Source organism: Oncorhynchus keta, chromosome 24, assembly GCF_023373465.1.
Source record: "Oncorhynchus keta strain PuntledgeMale-10-30-2019 chromosome 24, Oket_V2, whole genome shotgun sequence".
Taxonomy (NCBI): Eukaryota; Metazoa; Chordata; class Actinopteri; order Salmoniformes; family Salmonidae; genus Oncorhynchus; species Oncorhynchus keta.
In genome coordinates this window covers 31,706,651-31,727,705 of record NC_068444.1, presented here as the reverse complement: position 1 = coordinate 31,727,705, position 21,055 = coordinate 31,706,651, and the positions used below count along the sequence as shown (strand labels likewise).

Below are 21,055 nucleotides of genomic sequence, written 5' to 3'. Positions count from 1 at the left end.
AAGGAAGAACAATGAAGGCAGAAGGATTGGTCATTATCACCTGCCAGCTACCATTTCTCAGTTATGACCAGTTAATAACTGATTACATTGATAAAGTAGGTTATTCAGCTCCTCTGCCATGTTTTAATGTGTCTTCTTACCTTCTCCAGGTCTATGCAGAGGTCCTCCACCTCTCCCTGGAGTCTCTGCTTGGTCTTCTCCAGAGAGGAGCACTTAGCCTGGGTGGCCTCCACCGCCTCCTCAGCCTCCTGGAGCCGAGACGCCAGCTTCTTCCTGGAACACACACAAATGTCTGGATATGAAGGTGTGTGTGAGTGTGTCTCAATACCTGTACATACTTGTAGTATGTGACATTTTGAAAGTATGCTAGAGATGCCAGGATGTCATACTAATGTTGGCTTTTCATCCAGTACAATTCGCTGCATGCGATTGAAAAAGCGAATCGGCTTTTCAGACCCATGTGTGTTTGACAACACTCAGCTCAAAATCAGGGGATAGACTGTAGCAAAATGAATGGCGGGAAACATGACACATTCTCAGTGTGGTGAGCCTAGCATTTTATGTTTGTTGCTTACTGCGTGAATGTTTACTTAGCAGTATGATCTAAATAGTATGTCGTACGATTGGCACACAGTATGTTGTAGAAAGAAGTAGGCAAGATTTTGGGTGTAACTCTCCCTTCTTGTCTTCTAGCTCAGTTGCATTTGTGTGTGTGTGTGTTCTGTATACTAGTATGTGTCTTACTTGGTCTCCTCCAGTTCGTCCAAGTGCTGTATGGCGTCCGCCTCATGTTTGGTCCTCCAATGTGTGACCTCGGTGTTGAGTTTGGAGATGAAACGCTGCAGCTCCAGCTTGCTCTCCTGCTCCTCCTCGAGCTGTTCCTTCAACACCTCACACTCCTGACGCAGCCCTGCCAGACTGCTGGCCAGGGCCAGCTTAGACTGGGGACCGTGAAAAAGACACACACTGTCACATACACTGTAACACACTCCGGACGCAGCCCTGCCAGACTGCTGCCCAGGGCCAGCTTAGACTGGGGACCGTGAAAAAGACACACACTGTAACACACTCCGGACGCAGCCCTGCCAGACTGCTGCCCAGGGCCAGCTTAGACTAGGGACCGTGAAAAAGACACACACTGTAACACACTCCGGACCCAGCCCTGCCAGACTGCTGCCCAGGGCCAGCTTAGAATGGGGGAGAGATGCACAGAAACTGTCCAAGACATCTGAAAGCTATAAGGATCCGTAATGAAACATTGTGCGTAGGGAGGACACATATTTGGGATATGAGGTCATTCCGATGCTTAGATTCCTCAATTCTTATCAGTTATTGACACAACTGAAAACATCCCCCCTCCACACACACACTCCACTGCCTGGTCCTACCTTAAGCTCCTCGTCCATCTGTTTCTTGATGTCTTCATGTTGGGTCACAATCAGGGTCTTGGAGCGACAGACCTGGCTGGCTCTGCTCTCTGCCTCCTCCAGCTGTCTGGCCAGGTCTGTGTTGTCGGCTAACATCACACAGAGAGAAGACAAGTTAGAGACACAACCAGGGGCTAGATTCTATCAGATCCGTGCCAGCCGACACCCGCATAGCGTTTTTTTCCCCCGGCAGTGTCGGAGGTCGAACTGCGCTAGAGCAGTCAAATCCACAAGCGGCTTGCAGCATTATACCTAAAGCGGACTTTGCCTTTGGTTGCATGGAGTCACATTAAGGGAAATCCCATGCAGCCTTCTTTAGTTCAAACACTGGAATGCGTAATCTACACCTCGATTAGGCTGATAGAAATCCTCAATATTTGGTTTCATGATTTTCAATTTGAGTGTCATTATTTTTTATAGACCCTACACTTTCCTGTTCTGAACATCTAACGCAAGTGGGATGGGTGTGGCTTCGTGAATGACCACACAAGCAGCCTCTCACCGATTTGATATCTCTAACGTTACACCTTCGACACCACCAAAATATCATCTTTGAGGGTGTCTTCTATCGCGGGTGAATGCTTGATCTGATTGAATCTAGGCCCAGGGGTGTTATCAACTACCAGAACATACAGGGGACAGAGACCGACTTGGTCAAAACTGATGTGGCCGACTGGGTTTGTACAAGATTTAGCACTTTTACCATACAGCTAACTGATATAAACACACAAACACACACATATGATAGCTATGCTCACAGTGATTTTTTTAATACACAGAGCAAAGACAAAGAGAGGACTCTTAACGGAATTCGCAGAGGGTTCATGGCAGCACTTTATATGATACTTAATGATATTTCCCCTGCCGCATTCAAGGCCATCTGAGGCCAATAGTGGAGAAGCTGTAAATGATGTAGTTTCTTCTAGTGTGTCTGTTTCCCATTGCTCAGCACTGGACTGGGCTGAACTGAGTTTGGCTGGCGGTAGGCCAATTGGTCTAAACTCAAGACTGTGTCATAAGGTCTTTGTTGCACCACAGCCCTGTTCGATCTGTGTCTACAGTCCTAGTGCTGACTAACTCTGTTCAATCTGTTTGTGTGAGTATTTGTACTCTGCACTCTAAGCCAAGTAGAGGGTTAAACCCGATTGAACTGAACATTGGAGACACGCCAAAGGCTTTGAGCTTTTACTTGGTTGTGTGTGCGAGGTTGTGTGTTTGCAATTGTACGTGCACCTGTGAGTCTGTTCCTGGCTACGTTGACCTCAGTCAGGGCTTTCTGCAGATCGTCTCCTCTGGTGTTGGCCTCAGAGAGCTGCTCCTCCAGCTTCCTCAGCTGGCTGTCTGTCGACATCTGGTGATAAGATGAAAACATGTCATTTCTAGGCGCTTTGGCCATATTACATAGGCACTCACATGGCTGATTCTTTTTAGAGTGTGAAAGGTTTTACAAGACACCTCCAAAAGCTTGATGTGGGTCACTGTGATAGAACGAATCGCTAACTCTCAGGGACAGCCTTCCCATCCGAGGTGTGACTAACCCTGACTTTCTGCAGGGTGTCCAGTGAGGCAGCAAGGTCCTCCAACTCCATGCGTAGACTCTGTTTCTCCTTGTCCAGCTTGGCCCTGGTCCTCTGGAGACTCTCACACTGCTCTCCCAGCTCTGCCATCGCATCACCATGACGCTTCCTTAGAGACGCAGCCAGGGCCTCTGATTGGATAGAAGACTCCTCCAAGTCCCTTCTCAGACGCTGGAGCTCCGCCTCCCGCTTTTTATTTACTTCAATCTGAGTGAAGTGATGGAGGGAGTGAGAGGGGAAGGTCGAAGCTAGTCATCCCATTTACAATGGCTATGATTACTGTTACATTCCTCCCATTACTGGTCAAATGGAGTGACATGTGAAGTGCCAATACATCTCAGGGTTACATGCTAGAGTGTGTTTGTCTGCATGTGTACCTGTGAAGCTGTGGCTCCCCCTGCCTCCTCCAGTCGGTCAGTAAGGTCATCCAGTTCTCTGGTCAGATCAGCTCTCTGCTTCTCCACCTACAAAACAAAGTCATTTGTAGTGTCTCATAATAGACTTAACAATTACAAATTAGTTGGCTAGAGGCCAGTGCTCATGCGAGATTTGTTTCTGGGTGCAATTGCGTCAGAAACAGATCCGGCTCAGTTTATCACAAACAGTATCCTCTCCACACACAGTGACATCATCAAAGTGAGACTCTTGTCGGTGGGTTATATCTTCCTTGTGTAAACCAGCTGTGGTCATCTATGTAACAGCCTGAGAGCATCTAAAGCGACAAAGCATCGATAGCTGCAGTTTTATTAATTAAATATGCTGGAAACACTGTAAAGATGTTGGTAAGTAAACATCCCTGCAGATTCGATCTGGACCCACCAAAATGATCCCACATCCTGGGGATTTCTGTGATTGAAAGACACCAACAGGAAGTGACCTCCACCGGGTTCAGAGGTCAGGATCAACGAACAGCAGGGAGGAGCATCCATTGCAAAGTCCAAATATTGAGCGGCGACTCTTTCTTGGTCATCTACAGTAGCTACAACCATCTCTGTGTTTCCAGGTAGAGAAGTGTAAATGATTTAAATGTCTATATAAAAATCTATGTTGTGCTAGACCAGACTAAGCATCATCTCCATAAATGTGATCTTCAAAGGTCAATCACAATCAGAGTGGTAATGACAAGCTTGGGTGATGTTTATCTAAAACTTGAGGCATTTCCATATTAAAACAAGGCAACACATGTAACGGTTATAGTACTCTGAAACATATGGTCGTGAAATGCACAAACAATCAAAGCTTTAGATGTTCCAGTTGAACGCTGTTGTTGGTTTTATGTTGATCTTTTACTGCTGTTTTAAAGCTGTTGTGAATGTTGAGAGGGTCTGTAGCCCTTTCCTCCAGTCAAATGTCCCAGTGGCCTCGTGGATGGAATGTTCTAAATGTTTTTCATACAAATGTTTTTCATACAAAAAAAAGTATTTTTTTTTTTTAAACGACAAATATCTGGTGTTTCTATGTCAAACTGTTTTTTGTTATATTTCAGTCTTCTGTGATGTACAGTTGAAGTCGGAAGTTAACATACACTTAGGTTGGAGTCATAAACTCGTTTTTCAACCACTCCACAAATGTCTTGTTAATATCAAACTGTAGTTTTCAGTTAGGACATCTACTTTGTGCATGACACAAGTAATTTTTCCAACAATTGTTTACAGACAGATTATTTCACTTTTATTATTCACTGTATCACAATTCCAGTGGTTCAGAAGTTTACATACACTAAGTTGACTGTGCCTTTAAACAGCTTAGAAAATTCCAGAAAATGAAGTCATGGCTTTAGAAGCTTCTGATAGGCTAATTGACATCATTTGAGTCAATTGGAGGTGTACCTGTGGATGTATTTCAAGGGCTACCTTCAAACTCAGTGCCTCTTTGCTTGACTTCATGGGAAAATTAAAATAAATCAGCCAAGACCTCAGAAAAAAATTGTAGACCCCCACAAGTCTGGTTCATCCTTGGGAGCAATTTCTAAACGTCTGAAGGTACCACGTTCATCTGTACAAACAATAATACGCAAGTATAAACACCATGGGACCACACAGCCGTCATACCGCTCAGGAAGAAGACACGTTCTGTCTCCTAGAGATGAACATACTTTGGTGCGAAAAGTGCAAATCAATCCCAGAACAACAGCGAAGTACCTTGTGAAGATGCTGGAGGAAACAGGTACAAAAGTATCTATATCCACAGTAAAACTAGTCCTATATCGACATAACCAGAAAGGCCACTCAGCAAGGAAGAAGCCACTGCTCCAAAACCACCATAAAAAAGCCAGACTACGGTTTGCAACTGCACATGGGGACAAAGATTGTACTTTTTGAAGAAATATCATCTGGTCTGATGAAACAAAAATAGAACTGTTTGGCCATAATGACCATTGTTATGTTTGGAAGAAAAAGGGGGAGGCTTGCAAGCTGAAGAGCACCATCCCAATGTGAGGCAATGTCACACCCTGACCATAGTTTGCTTTGTATGTGTCTATGTTTTGTTTGGTCAGGGTGTGATCTGAGTGGGCATTCTATGTTGTATGTCTAGTTTGTCTGTTTCTGTGTTTGGCCTGATATGGTTCTCAATCAGAGGCAGGTGTTAGTCGTTGTCTCTGATTGGGAGTCATATTTAGGTAGCCTGTTTTGTCATTTTGGGTTGTGGGTGATTGTCTATGTTAGTTGCTTGTGTCAGCACAGTTCTCATTATAGCTTCACGGTCGTTATTCGTTTATTGTTTTGTATAGTTTGTATTCAGTGTTCAGTGCTCTCTTTAATGAAAAAAATCATCAACACATACCCCGCTGCATTTTGGTCCACTCCTTACGATGATCGTGACAAGCAAGGGGGTGGCAGCATCATGTTGTGGGGTGCTTTGCTGCAGGAGGGGCTGGTGCATTTAACAAAATAGATGGCAGGGAAAACGAGGTGGATATATTGAAGCAACATCTCAAGACATCAGTCAGGAGGTTAAAGCTTGGTTGCAAATGGGTCTTCCAAATGGACAATGACCCCAAGCATACTTCCAAAGTTGTGGCAAAAAGGCTTAAGGACAACAAAGTCAAGGTATTGGAGTGGCCATCACAAAGCCCTGACCTCAATCCTATAGAACATTTGTGGGCAGAACTGAAAAAGCATGTGCGAGCAATGAGGCTTACAAACCTGACTCAGTTACACCAGCTCTGTCAGGAGGAATGGGCCAAAATTCACCCAACTTATTGTGGGAAACTTGTGGAACTCGACCCGAAACGTTTGACACAAGTTAAACAATTTAAAGGCAAAGCTACCAAATACTAATTGAGTGTATGTAAACTTCTGACCCACTGGGAATGTGATGAAAGAAATAAAAGCTGAAATAAATCATTTTCTCTACTATTGTTCTCGCATTTCACATTCTTAAAATGAAGTGGTGACTGACCTAAGACAGGGAATTTTTACTAGGATTAAATGTCAGGAATTGTTAAACTGAGTTTAAATGTATTTGGCTAAGGTGTATGTAAACTTCCAACTTCAACTGTGTATAAAGTGTCATAATGGGATGCAAACTCAAAATTGAATATTTCAACTCTATATCTGACATGGAACAGTTATCTTTTCTTAAGACCATAACCATGTGTGTGAGGTGTACACTTTTGTTTCAAAGTAGATTTGTTAAAGACTACTAAGAAACACTGATATAGCCCACTGCAGTAGAAGGTTAAAGCTTCAGTCCACTGGTAGTGTTTGGTAGGCCACACTACCTCAAAGCCAAGTGTGTTTGTCCATGTACAGTATTTGTGCCTGATTCCTGATATTCTACATTATGTATTCTCTGTATGGGCTTCCTCTTGACATGGTTAATCAGCACTCAAAGTGAAAACAGACTAATCTCATTTCAGCTCCAACCAAGCAGAGGGATCTCATCTTTCAGTTTCCTGTGCACTCACCCTTCCCCACTCTACCACTATAGCTCCCTATCTCTGTCTAGCCCATGCACTCTGACCTCTGACCTGTTTCTGTCATCACTCTCGCCAGTCCATGGACAGTGTCAACAGCTTCTTCAGCTTAATACACTTCACAACCGTTCCCTTTCTGTTGTAAACGAAAGAGGTTAAAGGAAGGTCAGCTTTGTCTTAGTCCATGTGGAATGGCAGACAACTCTTGTTTGCATGAGAGTGTCGGGGAGTTTGGGTGAGCGTGTGTGTGTGTGTGTGTCCGACATTCCACTGGGGAGAAGATTCCATGGAAAACTGTACCAGGAGATAGTGCCGGCACTATCTCCTCATCTCTCCCTACCTGAGCTGAGCCAGACAATGGACAGCCTGTCTGCAGCGCTGGTATGTGTGTTAGAGACACTGAGATAAAGCTTTACAAGTCTCTGCCTGTCTCTCTCACACTCTGCTGGCTTTAATAGGAGGCAGGGGGAGCACAGGGCTATTAGTTAAGTATACCACCCAGTGTGTGTGTGTGTGCCACCCAGAGCTAGGGAAGAAGTGTGCAAACAGCCTAAAGGGACTGGATGTCACTCCATTCACCACCAGCGAGGATGAAAAATGTATGTTTCTATCTCTGGCCTGCTTATTGCCACAGTGGAATCGCAGCAGAGTCGGTCCCTCTAAAATACACACAAAACTCAAGTCTCGTTTCACATAAGAAGGGGTTAACAATCTCCTCCTACTGTTAAGTGAACAATCTTCTCTTCTACAAGGGATTGGATTGACATGGACTAAGCTCAGAGTTTTAAACCCTGTTTGTAGCCTTAACATACAAATATACCAGATGCCTTTTGGCCAACTTAGCATACTGAAGAAGGAGAGCGAAAAAATGATCCTTGTCCATTACTTCTGTCACGCTCGTGCGGAGCAAGGTGGAGGAGTGTGTGTGTGTGTGTGTGTGTGTGTGTGTGTGTGTGTGTGTGTGTGTGTGTGTGTGTGTGTGTGTGTGTGTGTGTGTGTGTGTGTGTGTGTGTCCATTTGTGTTTTCATGCGTGTTTGGAATGGTCGGATGTAGGGGCTCTGTTTGCCTCCGGGGCTGCTCTGTGAGTTAACCAGAAACACCAGGGCTTTCCTCTGATTTATTATCACAGGTGCAGCTGATTTGGGGTAACCACCAGAGGCACGGGACAGACCTATTTACCCCACCAGCATGCCAAACGCCAGGTCCCCCAAACCCCGTTACTCCCATTTGCCTCAATCCCACTTCCCTACTCCAACTGAACCCTCCACTACCCTTCCTGTCTGAAATCAACCTCTCACCTTACTGATTCTTCTCTATTTCATTCTCCAAACCTAACTCCCTTCCCCAGTATTCAAGATGGCGAAGCAGTAAGTCGTCCTGTCGTATCGTGTCCCCTGTATATATCGTTTCTTTTCCGTTTTACATATTTTTCTTCGCATATTTTTAAAAACATTTTGCTAAACCTAAGCTTCCAAATACTCTCCTGCAACCCGCCTCACCCAATGTAGCTACTTTTTCCTAAAGTATTTATATTTACTTCGGAACCGGAACCCCTCAACTGAAGCTAGCCAGCTAACCACCAGCTATGGTTAGCTAACCATCAGCTAACCTTTAGCTCAGAAAGCTCTCGCCAGTTCGAACAACGCGACGCTAACCAGAGCATAACGGACCTATTTATTTTTTATCCCCGGATTCCCACCGCAAACGGAACATTTTTCAGCTGGATCTTCACAACTAGCTATCGAGCTAAACCGCAACCCCGGATGATTACTCCTGGCTAGCGTTTCCACCCACTTAGCTTGAAGCTAGCCCGGCCAGAGCAGCTGTGCTTACCACCGTAGCATACTCCTGGGCTACAATACCCGGGCCCACGACCGGTCTATCGATGTCACCGCATGAAGAGGAATAAACAGACTCACCCCATCGCGCGTCCCCCAAAGGCTAACTCTCTAGCCCTTGCTATCTCCTTGCTTGCTAATTCGGCCTGCTAACTGCTAGCTTGTTTAGCCCAGGTCCGCTAACTGTTAGCTTGTTTACCCCGGCTTGTTAGCACAGGCCTGCTAACCGTCTGCATCGCCGCGTCCCAAACACTCACTGGACCCATATGTACTTTCTATCTCTTTCCGATTTTTTTATTTGTTTATACCTTCCGGAAACCTGCCTCACCCAATGTGATACGGAATCACTATTATTTTTAATTTTTAGAACACACTCAAGAACCTCCAGAAGCTAACCAGCTAACTAGCTACAAGCTATTTAGTCATTGTTAGTTTTTTAACCTGGATAACACTCGCCAGTCCAGCTTCCCTGCCCCATCCACCACTGCCCCCTGGACACTGATCACTTGGCTACATAGCTGATGCACGCTGGACTGTCCATTAATCACGGTACTCCATTCTGCTTGTTTGTTTTATCTGTCGGCCCCGTTGCCTAGTCAACGCCATTTTACCTGCTGTTGTTGTGCGAGCTGATTAGCTGTTGTCTCACCTACTGTTTTAGCTAGCTTTCCCAATTCAACACCTGTGATTACTGTATGCCTCGCTGTATGTCTCTCTCAAATGTCAATATGCCTTGTATACTGTTGCTCAGGTTAGTTATCATTGTTTAAGTTCACAATGGAGCCCCTAGTTCCACTCCTCATACCCCTGATACATCCTTTTTCCCACCTCCCACACATGCGGTGACCTCACCCATTACAACCAGCATGTCCAGAGATACAACCTCTCTCATCATCACCCAGTGCCTGGGCTTACCTCCGCTGTACCCGCACCCCACCATACCCCTGTCTGCGCATTATGCCCTGAATATATTCTACCATGCCCAGAAACCTGCTCCTCTTATTCTCTGTCCCCAACGCTCTAGGCGACCAGTTTTGATAGCCTTTAGCCGCACCCTCATACTACTCCTTCTCTGTTCCGCGGGTGATGTGGAGGTAAACCCAGGCCCTGCATGTCCCCAGGCACCCTCATTTGTTGACTTCTGTGATCAAAAAGCCTTGGTTTCATGCATGTCAACATCAGAAGCCTCCTCCCTAAGTTTGTTTTACTCACTGCTTTAGCACACTCTGCTAACCCTGATGTCCTTGCCGTGTCTGAATCCTGGCTCAGGAAGGCCACCAAAAATTCAGAGATTTCCATACCCAACTATAACATCTTCCGTCAAGATAGAACTGCCAAAGGGGGAAGAGTTGCAGTCTACTGCAGAGATAGCCTGCAAAGTAATGTCATACTTTCCAGGTCCATACCCAAACAGTTCGAACTACTAACTTTGAAAATTACTCTCTCCAGAAATAAGTCTCTCACTGTTGCCGCCTGCTACCGACCCCACTCAGCTCCCAGCTGTGCCCTGGACACCATTTGTGAATTGATTGCCCCCCATCTAGCTTCAGAGTTTGTTCTGTTAGGTGACCTAAACTGGGATATGCTTAACACCCCGGCAGTCCTACAATCTAAGCTAGATGCCCTCAATCTCACACAAATCATCAAGGAACCCACCAGGTACAACCCTAACTCTGTAAGCAAGGGCACCCTCATAGACGTCATCCTGACCAACTAGCCCTCCAAATACACCTCCGCTGTCTTCAACCAGGATCTCAGCGATCACTGCCTCATTGCCTGTATCCGCTACGGAGCCGCAGTCAAACGACCACCCCTCATCACTGTCAAACGCTCCCTAAAAGACTTCTGTGAGCAGGCCTTTCTAATCGACCTGGCCCGGGTATCCTGGAAGGACATTGACCTCATCCCGTCAGTTGAGGATTCCTGGTCATTCTTTAAAAGTAACTTCCTCACCATTTTAGATAAGCATGCTCCGTTCAAAAAATGCATAACTAAGAACAGATACAGCCCTTGGTTCACTCCAGACCTGACTGCCCTCGACCAGCACAAAAACATCCTGTGGCGGACTGCAATAGCATCGAATAGTCCCCGCGATATGCAACTGTTCAGGGAAGTCAGGAACCAATACACGCAGTCAGTCAGGAAAGCTCAGGCCAGCTTCTTCAGGCAGAAGTTTGCATCCTGTAGCTCCAACTCCAAAAAGTTCTGGGACACTGTGAAGTCCATGGAGAACAAGAGCACCTCCTCCCAGCTGCCCACTGCACTGAGGCTAGGTAACACGGTCACCACCGATAAATCCATGATTATCGAAAACTTCAACAAGCATTTCTCAACGGCTGGCCATGCCTTTCGCCTGGCTACTCCAACCTCGGCCAACAGCTCCGCCCCCCCTCGCAGCTCCTCGCCCAAGCCTCTCCAGGTTCTCCTTTACCCAAATCCAGATAGCAGATGTTTTGAAAGAGCTGCAAAACCTGGACCCGTATAAATCAGCTGGGCTTGACAATCTGGACCCTCTATTTCTGAAACTATCCGCCGCCATTGTCGCAACCCCTATTACCAGCCTGTTCAACCTCTCTTTCATATCGTCTGAGATCCCCAAGGATTGAAAGCTGCCGCAGTCATCCCCCTCTTCAAAGGGAGACACCCTGGACCCAAACTGTTACAGACCTATATCCATCCTGCCCTGCCTATCTAAGGTCTTGAAAGCCAAGTCAACAAACAGGTCACTGACCATCTCGAATCCCACCGTACCTTCTCCGCTGTGCAATCTGGTTTCCGAACCGGTCACGGGTGCACCTCAGCCACACTCAAGGTACTAAACGATATCATAACCGCCATCGATAAAAGACAGTACTGTGCAGCCGTCTTCATCGACCTTGCCAAGGCTTTCGACTCTGTCAATCACCATATTCTTATCGGCAGACTCAGTAGCTTCGGTTTTCGGATGACTGCCTTGCCTGGTTCACCAATTACTTTGCAGACAGAGTTCAGTGTGTCAAATCGGAGGGCATGCTGTCCGGTCCTCTGGCAGTCTCTATGGGGGTGCCACAGGGTTCAATTCTCAGGCCGACTCTTTTCTCTGTATATATCAATGATGTTGCTCTTGCTGCGGGCGATTCCCTGATCCACCTCTACGCAGACGACACCATTCTATATACTTTCGGCCCGTCATTGGACACTGTGCTATCTAACCTCCAAACGAGCTTCAATGCCATACAACACTCCTTCCGTGGCCTCCAACTGCTCTTAAACGCTAGTAAAACCAAATGCATGCTTTTGTACCGTTCACTGCCTGCACCCGCACGCCTGACTAGCATCACCACCCTGGATGGTTCCGACCTTGAATATGTGGACATCTATAAGTACCTAAGTGTCTGGCTAGACTGCAAACTCTCCTTCCAGACTCATATCAAACATCTCCAATCGAAAATCAAATCAAGAGTCGGCTTTCTATTCCGCGAAAAAAAGCCTCCTTCACTCTTGCCGCCAAGCTTACCCTAGTAAAACTGACTATCCTACCGATCCTCGGCTATCTGAGCAGCTAACCGATCGCTGCAGCTGTACATAGTCTATTGGTAAATAGCCCACCCATTTTCACCTACCTCATCCCCACACTGTTTTTATTTATTTACTTTTCTGCTCTTTTGCACACCAATATCTCTACCTGTACATGACCATCTGATCATTTATCACTCCAGTGTTAATCTGCAAAATTGTAATTATTCGCCTACCTCCTCATGCCTTTTGCACACATTGTATATAGACTCCCCTTTTTTTCTACTGTGTTATTTACTTGTTAATTGTTTACTCCATGTGTAACTCTGTGTTGTCTGTTCACACTGCTATGCTTTATCTTGGCCAGGTCGCAGTTGCAAATGAGAACTTGTTCTCAACTAGCCTACCTGGTTAAATAAAGGTTAAATAAAATAAATATTCCTCCTTCTCTCTCCTTGACTTCCCTTCCAAGGTTTCAATCCAATGACAACTCCTAGCTGCACCACATCTCAGAGTATTACTGCCGGGCAAAGCTCATCTCATCCCACAGCACCTTGGACTGCTCTAGTCTTTGACTGATATGTGATACAGGACTCTCCCTCAGGAAGCTCCGCCATCCAACACCACAAACATTCACTCGGACAGTTCAGGACATGCCTTACATGCCTTGCACTGACCACAGTAGACAGCAGGACATGCCTTGCACTGACCACAGTAGACCGCAGTACTGGCCACAGCACCTCCAAACATAACGCTAACTCTAGCACACACCCCTATAACACTAATGACAGCCCAACTCCAGTGAGTTATGGATGCAATAGGTTTGATAGAGTTAGGTGATAATGTAGGGGTTACAGTACTGGACCAGTGACAGATGTACTGTACCTTGGCTCTCATGGTTCTTTCTGTCTCCAGTTCCTCCTCCAGCTCCTCGATACGGACCTACAGAGAACCGAGAGAGCATTGTCCTCATTACATGCATGTGCTAGCATTTCATAGAATCACTGCAACTTTCTGACAGATTTGAATAATTCCCATTGTCCCAGTAAACCTACATAGTCTGCAGAAATACAATGTTTTGTCTGGGCAAATAAGAGGCACTACCCCGTTGTTGGTTAGCTATTTCAGGGCAGTAGGTTTGTGGTGAGAGATATTCTCATTCTCTGTATTTCTCCCTGGGTTGGTTCAGCATGCCAGTGGTTTTCTTTCTTCACAGCAGGAATGTCAGCAGCAGCAGTAGCCTCCATCATTTCTACTCTGACCCTCAGACTGAGTCTGCATGGGACTGGGCTTTCATATCAGGTCAGTCAGCTCAACAGAGAATATCAACTGTCATTTCACATTATCTTTAATTCATACATGGCGGCCCAACGGGTGGGACGACAGTAATGAAGGATTTCACTTCATGGAATTATCGGGTTCATGTTGCAATATTTGATTATATTATAATTGTTACTATAGCTGAATGATTTATTGCACTTTTATCATTAATATATGACATCTATGACATACAATTGTAGGCTAGTATTGCTTCAGTATAGATGCAATGTCATGCAGCTTCTTATCACACTAATGGATCTCTAAGTACATTTCAGTTTTCCCAATATCATAAGTCAATTCACTGACACACAGGTTGTTTAAGCCCTTTTGACACAAACGTATTGCTAGAGTTTCTAAACATTGCAGTCTTCAGGCTCCAAGTCATGTCATGTTCTGTGGTATCTACAGCTCCATCTTGTCTCAGTGTCAGGAAGTGTGTCTAACATGTACCGTATAGCCCTAGGACATCACACACACACACACACACACACACACACACACACACACACACACACACACACACACACACACACACACACACACACACACACACACACACACACACACACATAGCCAACTCTCTCACTACTAACCACAAAACGCAGAGACTTGGGGAAACACCAAACAAAGTTCCACACTCTACACACACAGGCAGGGTCATAACTTTCAATATCTCAATCACACTCCTTTTTTTTTTAAAACCTTATTTTACTAGGTAAATTAACTGAGAACTTATTTTCATGTACAGCAATGACCTGGGGAATAGCTACAGGAGAGAGGAAGAATGAGCCAATTGGAAGCTGGGGATTATTAGGTGACCATGAGGGCCAAATTGGAAATTTAGCCAAGACACCGGGTTTAACACCATACTCTCACAATAAGTGCCATGGGATCTTTAGTGACCACAGCGAGACAGGACACCCGTTTAACATTCCATCTGAAAGATGGCGTCCTACACAGGGCAATGTCCCCAACCACTGCCCAGGGGCATTGAGATATTTTTTTTAGACCAGAGGAAAGAGTGCCTCCTACTGGCACTCGAACACCACTTCCAGCAGCATCTGGTCTCCCATCAAGGACCAACCTTACATAGGTTCAGAGGAAAGCTAGGAGTGGGATGCAGGGTGCTAACCTTCCCCAACCAGAAACCGTGGATTGATGGCAGCATTCGCTGAAAGCACGAACCATTGCTTTTAATCAGGGCAAGGCGACCAAAATCATGACCGAATACAAACAGTTTAGCTATTCCCTCTGCAAGGCAATCAAACAGGCTAAGCGTCAGTATAGAGACAAAGTAGAGTTGCAATTCAACAGCTCAGACAAGAGGTATGTGGCAGGGTCTACAGTCAATCACGGACTACAAAAAGAAAACCAACCTTGTCGTGGGCCATGATGTCTTACTCCCAGACAAACTAAATAACTTCTTTGCTCGCTTTGAGGACAATACAGTGCCACCGACACGGCCCGCTACCAAAACCTGCTGGCTCTCCTCTGTGGCCAACGTGAGTAAAACATTTTAACGTGTTAACCCTTGCAAGGCTGCCGACCCAGACGGCATCTCTAGCTGCGCCCTCAGAGCATGTGCAGACCAGCTGGCTGGTGTGTTTACAGACATTCAATCAATTTTCATCCCAGTCTGCTGTTCCCACATGCTTCAAGAGGGCCACCATGGTTCCTGATCCCAAGAAAGCTAAGGTAACTGAGCTAAATGACTATCGCCCAGTAGCACTCACTTCCGTCATCATGAAGTGCTTTGAGAGGCTAGTAAAGGACCATATCACCTCCACCCTACCTTACACCCTAGACCCACTCCAATTTGCTTACCGCCCCAGTAGGTCCACAGACGACGCAATCACACTGCACACTGCCCTAACCCATCTGGACAAGAGGAATACCTATGTAAGAATGCTGTTCATCGACTACAGCTCAGCATTTAACACCATAGTACCCTCCAAACTTGTCATTAAGCTCGAGACCCTGGGTCTCGACCCCGCCCTGTGCAACTGGGTCCTGGACTTCCTGACGGGCCGCCCCCAGGTGGTGAGGATAGGACATAACATCTCCATCCCGCTGATCCTCAACACTGGGACCCCACAGGGTGCCATCGGAGTGTGGTGTCTGGAAAATAACCTCACACTCAATGTCAACAAAACAGAGGAGATGATCGTGGACTTCAGGGTACAGCAGAGGGCGCATCCCCTATCCACATCGACCTGACAGTAGTGGAGAAGGTGGAAAGTTTTAAATTCCTCGGTGTACACATCCCGGACAAACTTAAATGGTTCACCCACACAGACAGCGTAGTGAAGAAGGCGCAGCCACCAAAAACACTCACAAACTTTTACAGATGCACAATCGAGAGCATCCTGTCCGGCTGTATCACCGCCTGGTATGGCAACTGCTCCGCCCCCAACCGTAAGGCTCTCCAGAGGGTAGTGAGGTCGGCACAACGCATGACCGCGGGCAAACTACCTGCCCTCCAGGACACCTACACCATCCGATGTCACAGGAAGGCCATAAAGATCATCAAGGACAATAACCACTCGAGCCACTGCCTGTTCACCTCGCTATCATCCAGAAGGCGAGGTCAGTACAGGTGCATCAAAGCTGGGACCGAGAGACTGAAAACAGCTTCTATCTCAAGGCCATCAGGCTGTTAAACAGCAGTCACTAACATTGAGTGGCTGCTGCCAACATACTGACTCATCTCTAGCCACTTTAATAATAAAAAATTGAATGTAATAAATGTATCACTAGCCACTTTAAACAATGCCACTTTATATAATGTTTACATACCCTACATTACTCATCTCATATGTATACACTGTACTCTATACCATTTACTGCATCTTGCCTATGCTGTTCAGCCATCGCTCATCCATATATTTTTATGTACATATTCTTAGTCATTCCTTTACACTTGTGTGTATAAGGTAGTTGTTGTGAAATTGTTAGATTACTTGTTAGATATTACTGCATGGTCAGAACTTGAAGCACAAGCATTTCGCCTCACTCGCATTAACATTTGCTAACCATGTGTATGTGACAAGTACAATTTGATTTGGTATGCTGCTGGCCCTAATCATCTCTAAGTCAAATGAGTTTTAGTGATGACAGTAAACCGGTATAATACATGCAAATATTTCAACAATACTCTACAGGTAGCAAAACAATCAGGAGGCTAGTCATTCAGATAACATCGGTATAACTTTAGCTAATAACATTCAAGCTTCCTATGAATGGCACAAACCCACACAAACGTTCCAGAGCATGCAAAAAGAAAGAGGAGAGGAGGATAAAAGAGAGCGAGCGAGCGAGAGAAAAGTGGTGTAGAAACTCACGTGCCAGCGCAGGACCTCAGCAGAGAGCACAGCCATGGTGAGGCAGCAGCAGCCCAACTGACTGACTGACTCTCCCCAACACTCTCTCTCTCTCTCTCTCTCTCTCTCTCTCTCTCACACACACATACCGACACACACACATGCTGCTGTGCTCCACTCAGCCGAGTCGCTTCTCCTCGGGCATTCTACACTCCACACTTCCTGACACACACACAGAGAGAGAGTAGCAGAGCTCCCGACTGCTCTATTCTGTTACTTCTCCCCCGGTCAACTTTGCCTAAAACTGTTATCGCTAATATTTTGATACAATAATACTGCCCTGTAGAATAACAGTTTGTTGGACCACCTGTTTTTCTTCCTTCTGAACATGCCTGGGAACTGCTGTACTGGCACACTATTGTGTTTTACCACAGTAAGTCCATTTCAGGATCATCGTATAAGCATAACACACCGCAAAATGAAACAATACCGTTAGCCCATTATTACAGTGGACTTTTGGACGGTCTGATATCTGAAATTGTACTTACTTAAACTTTCCACATTAGGGGCTTTTTTCCCCAGTGCAACTCTCCACCATTTTAAATTGAGCATAAATTGCAATCACATGTGAGTTGAGTGATTGTATCTGAGGGGTATTCTATAGCGTGGGCAGCTATATCCTGTCAACCCCCCTCTGAGAGCCCTCCGAGAGGGGAACCAGACCAGAGGCTGAATGATTAGTCTCTCCTGGCACACGCCTACCACAGACCTGCTCCTGCATCAAACTAAACTCATTACAGACTCCACTCCTATCAATAGAACTCTCCATACGTAAAAACACCTTCAGATGGAGCTGTAGCTACCATGGCAATGCCCTGGTGATTTCATTGACTGGAGCGATGGCCAGGTAATTCAAGGCTGTTACCTCATCAGTCTCTATCTGGAACCTAAAAGGGTTCTTCAGCTGTCCCCATAGTAGAAGCCTTTGAATAACCCTTTTTGGTTGCAGGCAGAACCCTTTTGGTTCCATGTACAACCCTTTCCACCAAGAGTTCTATATGGAACCCAAAAGGGTTCTACCTGGAACCAAAAACGCTTACCCTATGGGGGATAGCCGAAGAACCATTTTGGAACCCTTTTTTCTAAGAGTGTAGCTGAGGACAGGAAGGTCAAAATCATATTATTAAAAACGATGTGCTCTGTGTACAGTACCCAGGTGGCTGAGGGCCTGGCTCCTGTCCTGTGTTACTTTTGCACACGTACTGGACATGCAAACCCACATCTGCTTTAAAGCAAAACAGAAAAATACTGGTCACAAACTGGTTCATGATGATTGACTTGACCTCTGACCTCACACAATGATCCCTTTTCAGTCCGCTAAAATTGTCTTTATTATAAACACCATAAAACCAGCCATTAAACATCTCCCACCTCCGAGATGGAAGTGAATAGCATGCATCTGCTCGCCCCATTCTACAACTGCATTCATATCGTGTCTGCCAAAGCTGCTTTGAACTGTAGAGGAGTAGTGGGAGCTCCATCATCATAGGTCTTCACTAGCCAACTCTCCCCCACGTACACAATATAAATACAGAACTTTGCACTGTACAGTACACAGGCTGTTCAGAGCTATCTCTTTGAGCTACAACTCTCCTAAGAAGCAGCTGAAATGAATAACTGCTACCCCCAGCAGTACATTGTGCTTTAACTGTACTGTAGAGGGGGAATATAGCTACATCATAAATGAGATATCTCTTTGATTTCCTGTGAGCTACAATGCTGTCTTGGGAATCTTGATATATTCATGTGACCTTTATATTTAAACCACACACGAGTGGGCGAGCAATAATCTGGTCTTTTGTTCAGCGTTGGCCTGGCCTGGACACCTGCATCTTTATCTGTGGGAGGAGATGCTGATCACGATCCAAACACACACACACACACACACACACACACACACACACACACACACACACACACACACACACACACACACACACACACACACACACACACACACACACAGGCTTCATTGATGGGATAATGCCAGGGCTACAGTAAATGTGAAAACATGACCACTCTTACCAACACACCGATCGTCTTTCAGTCCCTCGTTCACCCAGCAGACAGACAAAGACAGTCTTTATTCCTCTGTTCTTTCCCAACCTCTGGATAGAGGATCAAGGAACTGGAGTTATCCATGGATCTCAGGAGGAGTTTACCTGATCTGCCCCTTTTTGCTTTTACCACTCTCTCTTTTTCCTCAATCTGTCGCTCTGTTTCTATCTTGGTTTCTCTTTCCATCTCTGTCTTTCTTTCTCTCTGCATCTCTGTGTGTCTCTCTCTGTTTCTCTTCTTGACTCTCTTTCTGTCCCTCTGTTTATCTGCAACTCCTTCAGTGTCTCTCTCAATCTCATTATTTTGCATGAAGGAACAGAGCCAGACAAAACACATGTTCATCTTCAAGTTCCAGTGGCGGAGAGAGATAATCGTGTTGGAGCGACAGTATGCCACTGCTTGTCAACGTTGTTCCCGTAACCTTGTCTTCCGTGGGCCTTTTCATCATTTTGGGGTCGACAGGTAGTCTAGCGGTTAAGAGTGTTGAGCCAGTAACCGAAAGGTTGTTGGTTTGAATCCCTGAGCTGACAACATGAACAAAATCTGCCGATGTGCATTTAACCCTAATTGACCCTGTAAGTCACTCTGGAGAAGAGTGTCTGCAAAAATGTAATGCAATGACAACTGCAAATAGTACAATAAAACCAAACGTCCTGTTAAAGTAATCATTTCAGCGTTATTACGTGCTCATTCAGGCATGTAGGCCAGATATAAGAACTGAATGACCTGAATGTTATTTTAGTTGCGTAGGCACTGTTGAATCAAAAAGAAAATGCAACCTCTTTCCCAATCATTGACATACTTTTGGACTGAATGTGGAAACACAACAAGCTGCAGGGCGCATAGTTTTTTTGTGTATCTTCTGAGGACATGAAGCCCATTTACATAGTGCAAAGTATCTGCAAATCAGACACTATAATGACTTATTTATAAAACATTATTTCACTAGGAAGGCTCTTGTGATTTTGAAGTGCATCTTTGCAAACCGTAACCTGAACGGAGAAGTCAAAGGGCAATGTCTACACAGCATATATCCACAGAGTGAAGGAGTTAACTCTCTAAGAGAGGCCAGGCAATAGATGTTTATCAGTTCAGATGGAGGTTAACTCTCTATAAGAGAGGCCAGGCTATAGATGTTTATCAGTTCAGATGAAGGAGTTAACTCTCTATAAGAGAGGCCAGGCTATAGATGTTTATCAGTTCAGATGAAGGAGTTAACTCTCTATAAGAGAGGCCAGGCTATAGATGTTTATCAGTTCAGATGAAGGAGTTAACTCTCTATAAGAGAGGCCAGGCTATAGATGTTTGTCAGCTCAGATGGAGGATGTGTGTTTTTACCAGCTCCTCATTCTCCTGACAGGCAGGGGGCTGTGAAACCAGCCCACCAATCAGAGGACAGAACACAGCTGTGGTGCTGAAAAGTAGGAATGCAGATCTCTCCTTGACATCCCGACCGGGAGCAACCCCCTTCAATCTTACCCCTCAAATCCACCTCAACCCCCCTAATCCCCCCAGTCCTCCCACTCTCTCCGACACGTCTTAATGCCTCCCGACCCCTGACCCTACACCCCCTCTTCCAACTCAACCCATCACCCTCCCCCTCGCCACCTCACAATATGTCTCAATGCCTCCTACCCCTGACCCCAACTCCCTTTAAAGTCCTTCAAACCCACAACATTACCCCTCTCCCCTCCCCTGCCACCCCTCAATATCTCCACTCGAACACCCCTTCATCTCCAGTCTGGGTCCAACCTGCAGCTCCTTGTTTCTCCTATGCAGGCTGATGTTTAGGGCCTCTTCTGCCTCCAGCTTGGTACTGGTGCTGGTTATCTCCACATCTCTCCTTGAGAAAGAGAGAGAGAATATATCAATATCATCATACCTTTTCCACAGTAAACTGCCCTGTGAGGGGACATGCTCAGCAGAGAGAATGAGTGGCAGACCTCGTTTGATCCTGGTGGTGCAACAAGGTGACTCGCTCATTTGATTGGCATTCACAAGTGAGAATAATATTGTGCAACGAGGATGAATGACTTCAAG

The 21,055-nt window shown here is 45.7% G+C and overlaps 1 protein-coding gene across 4 annotated transcripts in view; it reads right to left on the bottom strand.

The window, feature by feature from the left end:
* LOC118357390 (putative uncharacterized protein MYH16) overlaps window positions 1-21,055 on the bottom strand; it is a 53,375-nt gene that overhangs the window by 10,141 nt on the left and 22,179 nt on the right. For all 4 annotated transcript variants that reach the window (XM_035734439.2, XM_035734441.2, XM_052478140.1 and 1 more), the window contains 8 exons: window positions 20,768-20,858; window positions 13,143-13,199; window positions 3,382-3,468; window positions 2,966-3,211; window positions 2,661-2,778; window positions 1,389-1,516; window positions 745-941; window positions 141-273 (listed from right to left, as the gene is read on the bottom strand). In XM_035734439.2, the coding sequence (XP_035590332.1) occupies window positions 141-273; window positions 745-941; window positions 1,389-1,516; window positions 2,661-2,778; window positions 2,966-3,211; window positions 3,382-3,468; window positions 13,143-13,199; window positions 20,768-20,858 (1,057 nt within the window). The remainder of the gene's footprint in view (window positions 1-140; window positions 274-744; window positions 942-1,388; window positions 1,517-2,660; window positions 2,779-2,965; window positions 3,212-3,381; window positions 3,469-13,142; window positions 13,200-20,767; window positions 20,859-21,055) is intronic.